At 32.3% G+C, this 18,163-nt stretch overlaps 1 protein-coding gene across 5 annotated transcripts; it reads left to right on the forward strand.

The window, feature by feature from the left end:
* The first annotated feature begins 1,280 nt into the window (after positions 1–1,280).
* Positions 1,281–17,761, forward strand: LOC130647612 (G2/M phase-specific E3 ubiquitin-protein ligase-like). Of its 5 annotated transcripts, none has more exons than XM_057453534.1 (11): positions 1,281–1,418; positions 6,141–6,266; positions 6,381–6,472; positions 6,626–6,727; positions 8,156–8,280; positions 11,174–11,342; positions 11,647–11,750; positions 13,617–13,730; positions 14,005–14,540; positions 16,542–17,258; positions 17,361–17,761. In XM_057453534.1, exons 2-11 carry the CDS (start codon positions 6,155–6,157, stop codon positions 17,603–17,605), a joined length of 2,316 nt encoding a protein of 771 aa, XP_057309517.1. In that variant the 5' UTR covers positions 1,281–1,418; positions 6,141–6,154; the 3' UTR covers positions 17,606–17,761. The 5 variants fall into 5 exon arrangements, with proteins under 5 accessions (XP_057309517.1, XP_057309521.1, XP_057309522.1 ...); XM_057453538.1 differs by having other exon boundaries at positions 16,542–17,254; positions 17,365–17,549; XM_057453539.1 differs by having other exon boundaries at positions 16,542–17,254; positions 17,361–17,503.
* Positions 17,762–18,163: the final 402 nt, after the last annotated feature.

Raw genomic sequence — 18,163 nt, forward strand, 5'->3', positions numbered from 1 at the left:
ATTATGCGCATCTTGCATGAGTCTTTTCACAATTTTAGATGTTCTGATTCCAGTACTGTACGGACATCTATCATCGCATAGAGCTTGTTTTTTAACAGATTCATGAGAAAAACTTGACTATATATTAATTGCACTCCTTTACAATCGCGAGTTATTGCTTCTTTGTTGCTTGAGCATTAAATGTAATTCTTGTTAAAAATATTTCCTCTGATTCGATGCTAGAAATACTTCCATTAGCTGTAGTTTTGTGCAACACACAAAGCTATACAGCTATTATAAAGGATAAGGGATGATAGCAAGATGCATAGGTAGCGAACCTTAAACACTGCACAACTATCAAATCATTAAAATCATTATTATTTTAGTTGTTGTAGCTAATATCATTAAATTCTGGTTGTGGCTATAAAAATTAAATTTAAAATACTACTTATTTAAGTTTCTTTAAAACCAATGACAACTTTAATTAAATCTATACAATTTTATGAATTATTTAAAAAAAAAGTATACCTAATGTCTCACCTGGTGCCTGGTAGCTACCCACATAATCGAACAACGAAAGTTCCTGGAAATGAAATGTAAACATTCCGAAGGTCAAAAGGTTAGATGGTTTAGCAGCGATATACGCCCCATGCAGGCGTTTGGGCACAAATAGTGCGTCGTTAAATTCTCTCTTCTGAATAATGCGACCAAACGATTTGCACTGAAATTAAAAAAGACTATACTAAGAAGCTTCAAAATTCTATTTAATTAAAACGAAAACTGAATCAACTTATTTCCGTTATTGCTTTAGAATTTCAAATTTCTTTTGATATACTTCAGTTTTTCGTAGCTAGAATAACGCCCCGTCTATCATAAACTACAGGGCGCCGGGGCATTGGAAAACTAGACTGGGTACCTTGTACGATATGAAATATCCAAAGGTTTGTCTTGGGCAATGACTTCATTTAGCACCGGGCAAAGTGGTCCCGACACACGACGTACAACATAACTAGCACCCTTCATACTTTATCGATATTAAAAGTCCGACAGACGTTCGGTCATACTTCTCCAAACAAATGGACCCGACAAATGAAACCGCATTATCCGACATCCTCTCTATATAACAAATACATATTTTTTCTGTCGATTGTCATACCAACGTAATATCGCATTATACTGCATAATACATTCATAATTCATAAAAGATACATAATTTTTCTGTTGATGGCCATACCAACGTAATATCGCATAATACCTTTATAATCCATAAAAGATAAATAATTTTTCTGTTGATGGCCATACCAACGTAATATCGCATAATACTGCATCTTGTTTAGGATGACGCACATTGTTCCAGTCTACATCTACCGCCAAAGTTGAACCGATTTGACGCGGGAAAAGTTGGTAAAAAGGTTGATGACTTTGGGATTGGCTCACATGTAAGTTCAAATCTAAAGCATTTGTTTTCCAGTCCTAATTACCAGGATCGAATAAAATTTAAGTGCTAATTCATTCTTTTTATAAATCTTAATCTTTGTCAAATCTGGTTTAAATCTATTAAATTCTTTAGCTAGCTACTAGTTTCTTTTGTTTACAACTCGCGTGAACGATGTAGCTATAAGACAAGTTGGACTTTGGATTCTGTATAGCATAGGGGAAACCAACAGTAATATATTTAATTTTAAGTCCTCGATTTTTACCATCTAAGGCATCCTTTCAACAATTGACTTGTATTTCTAGCATATACCATACGTATTCTCCTGGTGGTCCTAAAATGTCACGTGACACTTTTAAACCAGTTACAGTTCCATATTTTTTGGTATTAATTACCATTATTATTTTTAGGAAAACACACTGTTCCAAAGTAGCTATTCATAAAATAGCAGCTGAATTTTCATAGAAACTTTGTTTCCTACTTCAAACCTTTCATATTGTGTAGTTTAAGGAGAGTTTTGGGAATTTAGTTTTTGTTTAATACAGATACTTGTAGTTCTTGTTTAATCAAAGCTTCTTCTGTGAGATTTTGACATGACATTCTGACCAGAGGATTTACATAATTATCTAAACAAAAATATATTAACATAATGCCGGTGAACAGGATGGGTATTATTTGCGCATAGTGGCGCACAAAAGGAATTGGCTAAAATGTCCTTGTCGCCTGATTTATGTCTCAGTTCCATGATGTATTTCAATGAAATGTGTGAATCATTTCTAAAGCCTCTTTTTTATTAAAATAGATGCAATAATTGCCAACTTGTCTCAGATGTAACTAATGGTTTCAAACATCGAATCTTTTTTATTGCTCATAAACTATGCGCAATATTATGAAAACTTGGTAAAGCAAATTAACAAATAGGATCTATGGAGAAGTCTCATAATAATATAGGTTTGTACTGGTAAAATTGGTAATATGGTACAGTACTGGAAAAAAGTTGTTTAATATATCGAGCGCGCAACGTGCGCGGACCGCGTTAATAAAAATAATAAACAATTAAAACAAATTGTCGCAATCTATCCAGAATCTAGTATCGTGACAAAATCTGTCTCGATGTGTCGCGATGGTAGGTTATAATGAGAATAGAGAGAAAGTTTTTTTTATTTCAAACACATCTCTGCTTTATCTTTTTTTTATTTTAAGTAGATGTATATTATAAAAAAATTTTTAACTTTCGTATTTATTAAAGTAATTCTAGCGCATTACTTTTTAAACGTATTTTTTTTCTAACGCTGCTTTTCGCTCTTAAACTTTGAAAATGCGATCTCTAACGAAGCTTTTTTTGTCGTCGCTTTTTGTTCTTAAGCTTTTAAAATGTGATCTAAAAAAAATTTTCTATTGCCGTTCTTCGTTCTTAAACTATTAAAACACGATCTAAAACAGCATTTCTATCGCTGCTTTTTGTTCTTAAACTTTTAAAACGCAATCTAAGAAAGCATTTCTATCGCCGCATTTCGTTTATAAACTTTTTAACTTCAATCTAAAAATCAGATCTCCGTTTATAATATACTTTATCTCCTGTTACATACTTCACATCTGTTGAAGGTCTTACATTATGTTCCAAGGCTCTTCTGAGCTTTTCAGACCATTCAGATTTTATAAAGGCTTCTCTTGCAGCATGCAATGCGTTCAAGTTCTCAGCAACTACTTGACTACTTGTCCTTCCTTCTAGAGCTGGTGGATCATTCATTTCTATAACTGGAAAATTGGGATTGCTGCCAAACACTATTTGGTTCGGTGAAAAGCCATGTATGTTTTTTAAGGAATTCTTAGCAGCAACAGCCCAAGCCAGAGCTGTTTCTAATGAAAAATTAGGCTTGTCCATCATTTTACAGACTGTATTGCCAAGTGTGGAATTATGTCGCTCAACAAGTCCATTACTCCATGGGCTCTCAGCGGCTGTTATAACAATATTGATGTTTAAATTCTCACGCATGTTACGGTAATCCTCATTATCAAATGCCCCACCATTATCCACTAAAAACTTTTTAGCAGAGCCAAATATGGAAATCCAGATCTTAAAAATTGAGTTAATGATAATTTCTTTCCTTTTACTTTGAATAACACAGGATGCACTAAATCTGGTCAATTGATCAACAAGATGTAACAACCAAATTTTATCACCATACGACCATTGTTTCAAATCCATGCCAACGCATTCATTAAATACTGTTGCATGTGGTAACCCAACAATTGGTCTTGGTTGATTTCTTCTGTACTTGATGCATGTATCACAACTATCTTAAACTTAAGCAATCGTTTTTAAAAGATCTGGGTCAGTTACATCAGCATTTCTCAAAAGCTGCTGAAACTTGTCCTTTGGTGGATGTTTATGCAATTTCAGGGCCACCTTTTCTTTTTCTTGAGTATCATCCAAATTATTCATCATCAGACATACTTGAGCAGAAGTCTTTTCAATTTCGCTGTCCTCTTTGTTAATGGAAATACAATAATGTCTGGTGGAACTAAATTGGATCTGGTGTTCTTGTCCCAGAATTTCAACCTTGTCATTTTCAAAATCAATAAAAACTTTTGCATTCTTCATTCCTTGCTTACTAAATAGTAATGGTAAGTCCTTGTCTATAACTTCTTGTTATGCTAACATATTTTCCACTAAGCCAGGTATGGTGACACGTTTTGATGCTTTGATTTCTTTACCATCTCTGAATCTAAATACTGTTGATGATGGCTTTCTTTGATTGATGAAGCATCCTCGTCTGAAAGACTTTCTACATAATAGTTTAACCAATTCTGCCCACAAAATAGTTTTAGTGCAACCAGAATCCAATACTGCCATGGTTAATGTCTCACCAACGAGAGTTTCCATTATTTCTTCTGTATAAAATTGAAGTTTAATCTCATCACTCTTACTTTTAGCTTTATCTGGACACTCCCTAGCAAAATAGTAAATACTTCCACATATGTAACATCTTGGACAATCACCCGATCTTCTATTCTCCTCTCTGTCACTTCGATTTCCACTGCTTCTATGATAATCATTTAACCTATACTCTGTGTTTCTCGTTGCCCATGATATCCTTGACCCCGTCTGTTCCACCCTCTGTCTGCATACTGTGAGTGAGGAACCTTGCACTGTGAAGCACCATAAAATGTCTTGTTTGAAGTACTATCACCCAAAACCTCATTAATTTGAACCAACGCATCGTCATCTTCTTTTGTATTTGAAGATTCATTAAATCTTCTTAACTTGATCAACCATCAAGTTATACTTTAAATGTGGAATTTGTACTCGAACAATTTCTTTTTGTTGCATAGAAAGGTTAGCACTATTTAAATATTGATAAGCTGTAACAGCATCTGGTAAATCAATATCATACTTTTTCAAATTATTGTAAAGGTTTTCAAACTCAATGGTATAATCCTGTAACGACATGTCCTTCTTCCTTTTAAATTGTTCAACTTTTTCATATGCTTCATATGCACGATGCTTTACATCTTTAAGAAATATCTTGTCCAATTTGTGTGTAAGTTTTGTAATACCATCTTCAGTTTTTAAATCTTGAATTGTTGTAAGGCAGTCTTTTTAGCCTTAACATCTAATGAAGCAAATACAGCTAAAGCTTTCTTCTCATCAGCTAAATCTGTCAGTGCTTGCCACACTTCTAACTCCTTTTTCCAATCAATATAATTGGACCCATCTTTTAACACAGGTGGATTTTTGTAACTTGTTGAGGTCATAATATAGATTGTTCCAATTCTGCTACCATTGATAATTAATAAAACCACTAACCTTTTGTTTTCTATAAGACTTTCTAAAATTCTTCTTCCTCAGTAATCTTTTGTTCTGATAGTCTATAATCTTTTTGATGGAATCCAACAGCTTCTCTTGCTTTCTAATATTGTTCCTTGCTCAATAATACTTTCATCCAATACTCATATGCAATCTTTCTTGTATAACCCAACACCTTCTTAGCTATATTTACGGGGTCAGTGATATTGTCTTACTCTTTGTTCATATGACAATAAATACATGTTAACAAGTTGGACGTATGCTAATAATGACAACGCTAACAATGGATCATTACTTAAAATAATATTCTGTTATTGACAAAGATTTTTTATCTTTCTTTTACTTTTATTTTTTTTTCTCAGTGCTCAAAGGAAACCCAAATTGTAAAATGATGTTGGAAAAAACTTGATTAACAAGTTTTTAAGCTTTTTTTTAAAAAAAGCTCTTTACTTTTTGTTCTCAAGATATTCATATTTAAAGAATTTCAGATTTAAGTATGCTGCATAAATTATGATGTCATAATTAACTAATAGCAAATTTTAACATTTTCTGTTATCGGTAATTTTAGACCTGTTAGGGATGTGCATTCAAGCTTAATCAATGCATAGATCTTAAAAAATTGAATTGTCCCAGGCGTCTTAATTTTTTGCTGACGACCCCATAACTTGGCATCTGCATGTCGGTTTGTAATCAAATTTTGTGTGTGAACATATAGGGCCTACAAGCTCACCCGGAAAATTTTATTGCTAAGAAGTTGCAGATCCTAAGTTATTATCAAAAATGTCCTTGGCAGTTTAGTGAGGGTTCTTTCAATTTTCTCCGTTTTAAGTTGTTCATGAGTTCTTATAAGTGCTGCGTTAAGTCATTCAGAGGATTCCCCAAAGAGTTGTACTTTTTTGATTTTATTTCTTTTAGACATGTGATTTACAATGACAGGACAAGTACTGGAAATAACCAAGGCGAAAAAACGAAAACGAAGTTCCATCTGTGGGTGTAGACGGAAAAGAATTAAACAGGAGACATTTGTTCCAATTAAAACAGGTAACACCTGCCTGGTTTTAGAAGCTTCTAAGTCAAATAATATTTATTTTCACTAATTGAATAATGAGTACTCTTTTACTCCAAGTATTAATGGTTTTTTATATCATTTATCAGAGTGCTGTTTCTGTCATGAAGGTGAAAATCCGGAGTTAGGTGTATTTTTTCAAGACAAAGATATGTCAATAGCAGTGCATCAATATTGCTTGGTATGTATAAACTTTTATTTTTTAAATGTAGGATGGATTGCATTATTTTTATAGGGCATAGTAGACAGACAACACTTCATAGGCTTTTGTCTTTTCAGTAATTAATCTTTACGTTACAAATAATTTCAATAAATAACTTTTAAACAATTTTAGTTTTTCTCTGCTGGCTTGCCACAGCGTGGTGGAGACGAAGAGGGATTTGATGGCTTTTTGTTGAAAGATTTATACAGAGAAGCTGTCCGAGCAAATAAGATTGTAAGATATTTTTCTTACTTTTAGGCTGTTTTGTATTTAATGGAAGTATGGCCAAGGAAAGTTGATTATCTGCTTTGTGTGTTATAATGCGCACTTAGTTTTATTCCGTTTAGATATGCAAATGAGCTCACATTTTATGAATTAAGAATCAAATGTCACAGTTTAAAATAAAATATGTACCATGAACAAGTAAAAGTAAAAAATATTGACAAATTTTTTATAGAGGGATTGATGAACAGTGAAATGTTTTTTTACAGAAATGCAAATGTTTTAACTACAAGATGCATAATATACGTAAACAACCTCACGAATAAAGTTTACAAAAAGCTCTCTATCAGATTGTGATTTCTGTGACGAAGTTGGGCACGACATATTTTGCTATTCAGATAGCCAATAATATTTGTTACGCACTATATATTTACACTAAATAGTTATTTTTTGAAATTGATTTGTGAGATCTTCTTGAATGGAAAATTACTTGAAATTTCAATTTTTAATGGGTCAGTCTGGGGTAAACTGACTGACAGGAAGAAGAAAGACCACAAGCCCCACCTAAAATTTGCGAAATTCAGTAATTAAGTAGACCCCTTAAAAAAGAACGGGTATAAGAGAGTCACGCAGTGAAAAAAAGCAAAATAAGAAAAATATGCGAGTAAATCTTAATTGTTCGAAAAAGGAAATAGCTGTAGTTAAAAATATATATTACCAGAGCTGTCACAAACCGCAAACTTCGTTAAAAAGAATGCTGTGCACTTAAGGCGCAGAGACAAATAACAAAAGCGGAATCGAAAAATTTATGTTCTTTCCGAGTGTTTCAGAATTATTTACAATATAATTTGCCTTTTGTTTAAATTTTAACCAAATTTTGTAAAATCGATGTATTTAATAAATTGATATGGTGGAGCGTCTTTGTTTCTCTCTTACGTAATGTTGTGTAAATTTTATTTTTCCTAGACTACTTTCCATTTGTGAGACCTAATTCTGTCTACATCCACTTTTGTAACCTTTACTTTACCAGTTAGTTAAATAATGCTTTTGAACACTTATTTTATCTTTTTAAAAAATAAAATTTATAACAACAAGGAAAGAAAAGAAAAAGTAGTTACCAAGATAAGAATCGAACCCACGACTACTCTCGTTTCAGTGTTCACAGGTGCAAAAATTTCCATTCTTGTGGGACACATTTGCTCATTGTAATTAGCAAAATAGATAATGAAGATTCCTTGGCCTAAAGTTTTATTTCATTCCCACAATGGCTATTTATCCCAAGAAAAGAATTAGAAAAAGAAATGTCACATTTAAAGTTATAATCTATTACTGATGATGTTTACTGTGCTGCAAGTTCACCAACTAAAATAAATAATTTTACACATTCCCTTTTGTCTTTATCAAGTTGAGTAATTTAAGTTCAAATTCTTCTGGTTTTAGGAATGTAAATATTGTTCCAAGTTTGGTGCGAATTCGGGTTGTTCCGTGAAATCTTGTCGTACATTGTATCATTATAATTGTGGACGAAAGGACGGAGCTCAGTTTAAATTTACTGGAGCATTTGAGTGAGTAATATTGATTTGAGCATATCTGGAAAAACACAACTGTTACAATTTTTCTCCTTTCAGGCGACTTCAACTTAATTAGTTGTTCTACGGGCCCGACAGACCCAAGTTTTCATGAAAACAAAAAAATTAAAAAAATCAAGCAAAAAAGTTTTAAAGAAAAAAACGAAAATCCGCTATGATAATTTTGTAATTACAAAAATAGTAATGTGGTTAAACAGAATTTCAAATTTTCTGTGATTTGTAACAAAAATTAGCTACTTTTGCTAAAAAAAGTTATAATACAAGTGAAAAACAAGACACATTTTTATTGTCGTAACACCCTCCTTCGTTATCATTATGATATATGTTTAAAATTATACTTGCTAAAGTCTAATACTGCAAGACTTTTAGTTGATTTACTGTATTTTCTGGTATATAACCCGCTCATCGTATAACCCGCAGCCCAGCATTTTTAGGCAGTAAACTGTATGCTATCAGATAGCCCCACCTTCGTATAACTCGCATAAAATTTCAATCAATGTGTTTTACTTACCTGCACCTTTGCATAACCCGCATTGTGTTAAGAAAAAAATTTACCGTATTTTTACTTACCCTAATCATTTTATAAACATTTGCGTGTGTTCTGTTTTTTTTCATGCAGGAGACAAGTGGGGGGCGTTAAACTCATGAACTCCAAACACAAGAACCGAGTGTCTGAACTAGTGACTCTCTCAGTCTAAGGCCGAAATAATAATGAATTAAAATTAATTTGACAAGTCAATCTTTTGCTAATGCTGACAGTACTAAATCAGACAACGCTGTTTTCTTTTTCTTTTTAGACATTAGTTTCGGCCAATAATAACTCTTGCTCCCTGCGATTAAACAAACAAACAACAAAAAAGCATTCTATCAGGTTATAAACCTAAAGTAAAATCTCTGTTTTTATGTATATTTAAGTTTTTTGGCATAAAAATGAACAACATAATAATTATCACGGATTGTCTGTAACAGCGATGTACAGAACGTTCTTTTCTAATGCTTAAAGAATTTTGTTATCTATTTATATCTCAGCAATCACTGCATAATAAAATGAATGGTGGCAATGAGGAGGAGATAGTTGCATGTATATTATTAATTGTATTTTATATTTGTTTTTCATACTTTCAATGGCCACCTGTTGCTAGAAGGTAGCGAAGATAAAAAAGAAAATTATTATCTATACTTTAATTTTAACATTTTTCAATATTTTTAACAGGAATTAATAATTAAGTCCTGGGCACTAGGTTGTGAAATACCTGTCAATTAAACCTAAAAATGATACCTGCTATATTTATCTATTACCAGAAGCAAATCATTTCAATGTGCTCAATGTGATTGCAAAGATATAAATAGATAAGAATCATATTCAACACAAAAGAAAAATGATCTCCAGAATTGTGTTTCAGAGAGAGCTATTAATATTAGCACTGGCAAGCAATAGAAAGTTAAAGCAATCTCACTGTGTGAAAAAAATTAAATCACGTAGTTGAAGTAAGATTACGTAGATATAGGATCGTGCATGCAGTTATTAATGTACGCATTTTATCCTGTTTGTACTATTTTCTTCATTGAATGTATAAACTTTAAATTTCACAATAAATGACAGAAAATATAAAACTTATCACATAACCCGCACCACATTATAATCCGCACCAACGGTGGAAGTCGTAAAAATCAACTTATAACCCTCAGGTTATATACCGGAAAATACGGTAGGAAAAATAATAAAAACAAGGTGGAATACTCTTGTCGTAATTCCCTCCTCTGTTATGAAGTTAAATAATTTTAATGCCAAGAAAGTATTTCGCACTTAAATTTAGTCAAAAAACATTATAAGAACACTATAATTTTTAATCAAAATTACTTTTTTTTTTTTTTTTCATTATTTAAGTGGGAGAAGAATAACCCACTGTATAGCTTTCAAAACAACACAAGAATCATTCTTGCTGTATAGCTTTCAAAACAGCACAAGAATAATTCTCGCTGTATAACTTTCAAAAGAACACAAGAATCATTCTTGCTGTGTAGATTTCAAAACAGCACAAGAATAATTCTCGCTGTATAACTTTCAAAGAACACAAGAAAAATTCATGCTGCATAGTTTTTGAGCATGCAAGTATTTTTATCTTTTCACCTTGAGTCATCATCATCATCATCATCATCATTCTCAGCTTAACGTCCGTTTTCCATGCTAGCATGGGTTGGACGGGGTATATTAATGACCCTCTTCCAATCTGATCTAGACTGTGTTAGATCTAAACTCAACTTCTTCTATATCTAGTCTTTCCTTATAACCTGCCAAGTCTTTCTCAGTCTGCCTCTGGGCTTGAGTGCTAATTACATTTTTTTAGTGAGACAAATTATTATTTTTTCTCTGCAACTAAAAAGTATAAACTGCATGCATTATGCAAAGTTACATAGAAAAATATGCTTTCGTAACACCCTCCTCCGTTGTTATTTTTTTATAAATTTTTGTTGTTCTGACCATAAATTCTCGATAAAATTATTTCTATTTCGCCGACCGACTGACTGTAAGCTACTATCGACTTTCCCCGTATAACAGCTAATTAAATTGGAGCCGCCTTATATGATATATTTTATATTGTATGATTGTAAACCATGTATTGAATAATTTATCAGAAAATTTACAAACTTATTTTTGGTGATTATCAGTATTTAAAACATTGGTTAGTTTTAAGGGGCCACATAATTCTTACCAGTTGGACCAAAAAGTAGTGAACAAAATAATCTGAATCATTTTAGCTTCAATTTAAAGTAAAGTGATGGCTAAAGTCAAGAAATTTGCATATGTGATAAAATAATCTAAAGAATCTTAATTAGTTAATCTTTTCGGCACTAATTTTTTTTTCAGTTCGTATTGTACCCAACACCGCACTTATCAAGACTTAGAAACAATTAAAACATTGAAAATGCACCCAATATGTCCTGTGTGTTTAGAAGATATACGTGTTCCTGATCATGACACCATTTTGAAAACACCATGTTGCAAAAATGTTTTTATGCATAGAGGTTGTATACAGGTAGGAACCAGAAAACAGCTTTATTGTCATTGCTGAAATGTTTCAGTTTTATTGTTTGCTTAGAGTGTGTGTGTTAATTGGGACTTTTTAAAGATGAACATTTTCTTTTATTTTGGCATTCAGGTTTACCCTACGTTTTCTTATTAAGTATGGGTAATTCTTAGAGAATTGATGTTTATCCTGCCATTTGCAGCATAGTAATTTTTTAGACAACATTCTTAAAATAAAGAAAGTTTGAGATTTCCAATGTGAAACCAAATATGAAAACATCACCTTATATCATGATTTACACATCTTTATGTAGATTCAAGCAAGTGTTAGCGGATATTTCTTTCGATGTCCTACTTGCAATAATGAGAAGTTGTTTACAGAGGAAATGTCAAGATATGGCATATATGTACCATTACGGTTTGTCACTTCTGTTTTCAAAATACAAAGTTTGTGTAGTTCACTATTTCAATGCAACCCTGAACCAAGGTCAGCAATTAGCAAATAGAAACTTAAAGCAGACTCAAAAGGTCAGTTGTTTTGCTGACCTAGTGAGATGCATGCTCTCCAAGAAAAAAAATTATGTAAAAGTCACCATGAATGTGTTCAAAAAATTTTGTGTACTTTTGGGTGTGTTTATTTTATTTTTAGATAACTTTGATAGATTGTTTAAAAATTACCTAAGGGGTAACCCTTTTTGATTTCACTATTTTCTTATTATAATGCTTGGAAATTAAAATTTCACTTTGAAACAAGCAAAATAGTACTTGTATTGTGCAATTAACAATACAAATATAGCTAGTTGACTAGGTTATTTGTATTTTTGTAGCCAAAATCTTCAAATTAGTTTTTCTAACATTTATGTTTCTTTAAATATAAATAAAAGAACATAAAATATAAATAAAAAAATCACTATTCACTATTTCAAAATGGCCTTGTCATCCATATCTCACTGCCATACAACACAACACTTCTTGCACAGGTTTCATACAACCTACCTTTTACCTCAATTGACAAGACTCTGCTAGTCAACAAAGGAAGTAACTCTCTGAACTTTTTCCAAGCAGAACCTATCCTGCAAGTAACACTTCTTCCAATCTTTTTCCTACCCAACATGGATGTGAATAACAGAAGTTCTCAACTATCTCAAACAAGCCACTGTTGAACATCATTAAAGCTGGAAATACTTTGTTTATAATCTTATCTTTGCAACGCTTGCATACAAATTAAATGTCAGCTCTTAACCTTCCTTTAATACCACTGCACTTCTTATGTTCTTATTTCTTACAAGTCTGACAAAAACTTGAGTATTACTAACACCTGCCCTGTAATCTCCACAAGGCCAATTTTTAACCACAAGGTCACACTTGATTTTAATGCTACTAATCATAACTTTAGACTTTGCTGCATTCACTCTTAACTCTTTCTCTTACAGACGTTTTTTCCACTTCTTAAACTTTTCAACTAATTCTTCCATCGACTTTACTATGAGAACCAAATCATCTGCATATGATAACTGCCATGTGCAACCTGTTCTGAACTCCATCGACAGTGCTTCTAAGTCTAAAACAAACAACAAAGGACTCAGTACTGAACCCTGATGTACACCAACATTTAAGCAAATTGTTAATCCCAAGACAACTTCTGACATCGTTGTACATAGAAACTGTTTATGTACATTCTTAATTAGCCACTCATGTGCACCTAATTTTCTCATAGCCCACGAAATAACTTTACATGGCATTCTATCAAAACCTATCTCTAAATCTACAAAAGAAAAATAGAAATTCTTTCTCTTTTCCAAATACTCTTCCGGAAGCTGTCTGAGTAAAAATATTACATCTATAGTGCCACGCCCTGGAACGAAACCAAATTGCATCTTGTCTAAATCAATTCTTTTTCTAAGTAACTTATCAATGACTCTTTCAATCACTTACTTGATCAACTAACTTCAACTGTCTATAGTTACCTCTTTCTAATGCAACACCCTTGAAATAATTTACTATTACTCTAAGTGACTGCCGGTCACTTAGGATAACACCATCATTTTTTAATCGATTAGCAAGACTTGTGGTAAGCTCAACTCCAGTATATCCAGATGCTTTTAACATCTCTGCAACAATATGTAACACTCCTGCAGGCTTGCCAATCTTTAGTTTTCTAACAGCCTCCGCCTCCTGTGTACTAATAGAATCTTTTTAATTTAAGCTGTTGCGATTGTGTTCGTGATTGTGTGTGTTAAAGCTGGTTATATATCATTATCCAGTCAATTTTTGTTGTTTTTAGTGATGCTGCATGGGAAGAAAGTAATGCATTTGCTGAGTTACTGGAGCAATACAATAAATGTGATTTAAAAAAGTGCAAATGCCGCCGAGGCCGAAAATACAACACACAAGCAGGGTAAGTTATCTTGCATTTCATTCAATGCATCATGTAGTGTCTTCCAACCTCTTGACCCCCTCTTCTGGGCAAATTCTTACCCTAATGGTAGCTTATATATATATCCACCTCCCCAGATATAACATACTTTCCAATTCTCTATTCTGGAAAATGGTTGAAAGCATGGATTAAAGAAAAAATATATTTTTGATGGGTTATAAACAGATTTTTTTTTATGTTAGGACAACACTACTTTCACTCCTATTAAATATGATAGTGTTTTTTTTATATGAAGAAAGTGGCATGTACTGAGATGTTACGCGTGTGGTCAAAGTGGCGTTCACGTGGCATGTCTTGGAAATCAATACATACCAGGATTTGGCTACATATGCAGTGACTGCAATAAAGTTATACGACTAGCCAAGTCGAACCTAATTGTACAAGCCACCTTTCAGGAACGATGGATAGAGCATAAAAGATTGCTACAGGAACTGCGTGCTCGAGATGACCCCGTCTTATTAGCCTCTCCAGTTTTTGGTGCCCAAATATGGATGAAGCGCTTTAAAGTTAAACCTTGTAGAGTCTATGTTGAAAAGATGAGTTTAAAAGATGTCATGGAAAAGAAAAACACAAAGCAAATGTCTATAGCAAACGAAACCGAAAAAAGTGAACAAAAAAAGAGAAAAAGAACTGGAGGAAGAAAACGTTCTAGAAAGACTTTGTACTATTCCAAGAAGAAGAGAAAAAGTGCTCAAATGGTGTTTGAAGACATTACCAATACAGACAATGTTTTTAAAAAAGCTGTTTGTTTAAGGGAAGCAACTAACACCAGTAAGTGCTTACATGTTGATCATAGTACAAATGTTCTTTGAGTGAGTGATTATATTAGTTGCTGATAGTAGTTAATTTAGAAGTAATCATTTTACCATTTTTTAAATGTTTAATTTTTGTGTGTTCCCTTATTGAATTGTTTTCATGGAAGTATTATAGTTATAACTTGTAAATATAACATTATTTGCATAACCAGCTTTTTTTTATCTCAGCCAACTGTTTATTATTATTTATTAATTAACTTAAAAGAGTTTGACACAGGTCATTGGACATAGCCTAGCATAATAAGCATAATAATATACCTGCTGCTACTTACATCTACCATATTTGGCTCTCAGACAGATAACGGTGAGCATTATAGTATAGATGACATTGTTGCTTAAAATATAAACCTGATTATATTTAAACTAATTTAGTTCATCTGCTATCCCCAACATTGACAAATTGATGTGCCAAGAACTACAATCTTAAAATTGTTTGGGCATAACTTTTGTTTAACTATTGAGTGCTCGAATTTTCCTAACTTTATTAGGGTTTGTTTTTTTTACAAATTTAAAAGGTGCTGACATGCACGTATGAGTGTTGTTAGATGTTGTACTGGTTACAAAATTACATGTATGTTGTTAACCAGGTGGTTTCTTAGGTGAAGCTACAAATATACGGATAAAATTCTAACTAGTTTTAAAGAAAATATCGATTTAGCAAAGTTACGTCAATTTGAATCTCAAAAACGTCATATTGTTTTCCTTACCTCAAACATACTTAAAATATTTACTTAAAATATTTACTAAGTTTTCTGGAAAAATCTTTTAACTTATTATCGTTAAAATAAAAAACTTTTGTAAAAGTATGACATCATATTTATCCCATTGCCGTCTTTTTGGCATGTGTGATATCATTTCAGATCCCTGTGACATTAAATTAACTTTTATTTAATATTCTTAGCTAATATGAGGGTGGTACATTAGGAAAATTTTTTTTAAAAACCCTTATATCTAATTATGTTTGTTTTTTCAGCAATGGGAAAAGTATTTCTGTGTGATTCAAAAATTTCAATTCACTTCAGACCTGTTGTATAAAAAAGTTAGCTTTCAAGAGGACTGATATTTACATAATACTGCAAGTCAAGATGTCTTTCTGACATTCAAAAAATGACCAGCCCTGATAATTAGTGACTCTGCATTTCCTCCTTAAACTTTGGAAAAATGTTCCAAAGTTTAATGCCAAAAACAGCAACAATTAATCTTAGATTTAATCTATGGCCACCCTGGTACAGTTGAGGCTCTCATTAAAAAAATTTGTGGTTTTAATTAGATTTCAAGAGAATAATAAATTTAACTTAAATATAATTTCTTCTGTCTTGTTTACATGTGAAATGTTAAATCTTTAAATTATAAATTTATTTTAATTAAAAGAAATAATTAAAAAAATGCTGATTTTCCCCTTGTCTCATTTTTATTTTATTCTATCAATTATTACCTGACTGATACAAAAACCGGTTAGTACGAAAAAATCCAATGATTTAATTGGTTTACGGTTTATTTTAGTAGGTCTTTGTATGAAACCATACTAACAGGTTTAGGTAGCCATTATTAAAATGGTAACATAAAAACGTGAACAAATAAAAAACATTTTCATAGCACGCTAAAAATATAAAAGTTGCTGACTTAAAACCGTGTTTTCATTTTAATTCACATAAACAATATTCAAATTTTTTTGTACTTACAAAATTTTAAAATCGAAAAATTGAACCTTGAGAATAGCAACTTAATACTGACTGGTTTTTATGTTGCACTGTAAAATACAATGCCCTCGGTCAAGGGTACATGACCTCGGGCTTTGTATTTTACAGTACAACATCAAAACTGTTCACTATCCGTTAATTATTCTATTAAACTACACCTTGTGTGTGTTATCTGAAATGTGATTTTCGTGTTTCATGCTACTTTCCTTAGACCTATGTGCGTCAATATTTTTTTCTTCTTTTTTTGTGTTTTTTAGTTGCAAGAGAAAAGGCAAATCCAACAGGAAAAGGATTTAAAATTACACCCTGCAACAACATAGTGGTTAATGCATCCATGTGTAAGAATGAGAATAAAGAAGGAATCGAGACCACCCTACTTACCCCTCTTTCAGATGTCAACCAAACATTTGACCTTACACCATCAACAAGTGACAATTCTATTACCTTAGCGAACGTTTCAGGTTCAGTAACGCCTGAGTTTGAATCTGATAATTTAGTTTTAAAAAAGAAATTGTTTAGTTGCAGTGAAGAAAGTTTAGAGAATAACATCAAAGATAAGCCAAGTTCTTTGAGATGCAAAGTATCGACAAGCTCGCAAATTTTGTCTGCAAGCAGTGCCACTAAATTGGCAAATACACAATTTTCTTGCCATTGTAGTTTAGGTTCTAGAGGTTGTGCACCAATTTTTGGAAAATGTCAAGAGTGTCAGTTACCAACTATGTGCTTGGGCGATAAAATAGTGGAAGTTAAAAGCAAAAATATTATGACACATTTGGGTGAAGACTTGAAAGATTCTTCCAAAATTCCCTTGCAAACAGGTGTTGATGCAATTGCTGACTTTAGAGAAGTTAAAAGCAATAATACCATGATACATTTGGGTGAAGGCTTGAAAGATTCTTCTAAAATTCTCTTGCAAACAGGTTTTGATGCGATTGCTGACTTTAGAGAAGAAAACTACCAATGGTCATATGTAGGTACTATTTTTAGCAGTTTTAACCATGAAGAGAAAAATTTGGATGTAAATGCTAACCAAATGTTGTCTGTTGATAAGGGCGTTAATTGCAATTTTGATTTAGCTAGTATGAAAAACGACCAGCGTCAGCAGTTGCAGAGTGGGAATGATAAAACTAACAATATTGGAATGGACACTTCTTCATATGAGTTACTTGTGCCTCCAAAAAAACAAGTTGTGTTTTGTCGATCGCTTTTAAACGGCCATCTTATGAATCGACATCACATTGGACAAAGTGTTTGGATTGGTTGGAAGTTAAAGACTGCAATAGAAAGAAACACATCTTTGCGCGTTATAATTCAGTTATGATGTTTTTATGTTATGTTGACGGATGTTTTTTTTTGTTTTTTTTTTATTAGTCGAAATATACTATTTCTCACTTTGAGATGTTTTCATTGTATATAACTTTTTATGATAAATAGGCTACTTCCGAAACTATCTTTTAGGTGTATACGAAACATTTTTGATGTTTAACTGTGGAGTGTTATTTTTAATTAACAAAATGGTTGCCCTCTCACCGTTGTGAGATTTTTTTCCACTTTGTGATAAACTCAAAACTTTCCTTGTACAGGATTCCCATGCCTCAAAAAAATCCTAAAAAATCTTAAAACCTTAACAATTCCAGACTTTTGGTAAAAAAAAAGTCCGTCGGGAACATCATTTTCAACTCAATTTTTATAATCAATTTTCTTTTGTGAAATATTAGTTAAATGCTATGTGGAAATAAAATCTAATCAATCCAATTTGTGTTCCATGTCATTCGGAGTTGCACACTCACTAATTCAAACTCTCTCCTAAGTTGTTGTATGTGTTTCAGCGAATGGAAAAAATCCAAAAAACGTAAATCCTAAATACTTAAAATTTGCA

The sequence above is a fragment of the Hydractinia symbiolongicarpus genome, chromosome 6 (genome assembly GCF_029227915.1).
Source record: "Hydractinia symbiolongicarpus strain clone_291-10 chromosome 6, HSymV2.1, whole genome shotgun sequence".
NCBI lineage: Eukaryota > Metazoa > Cnidaria > Hydrozoa > Anthoathecata > Hydractiniidae > Hydractinia > Hydractinia symbiolongicarpus.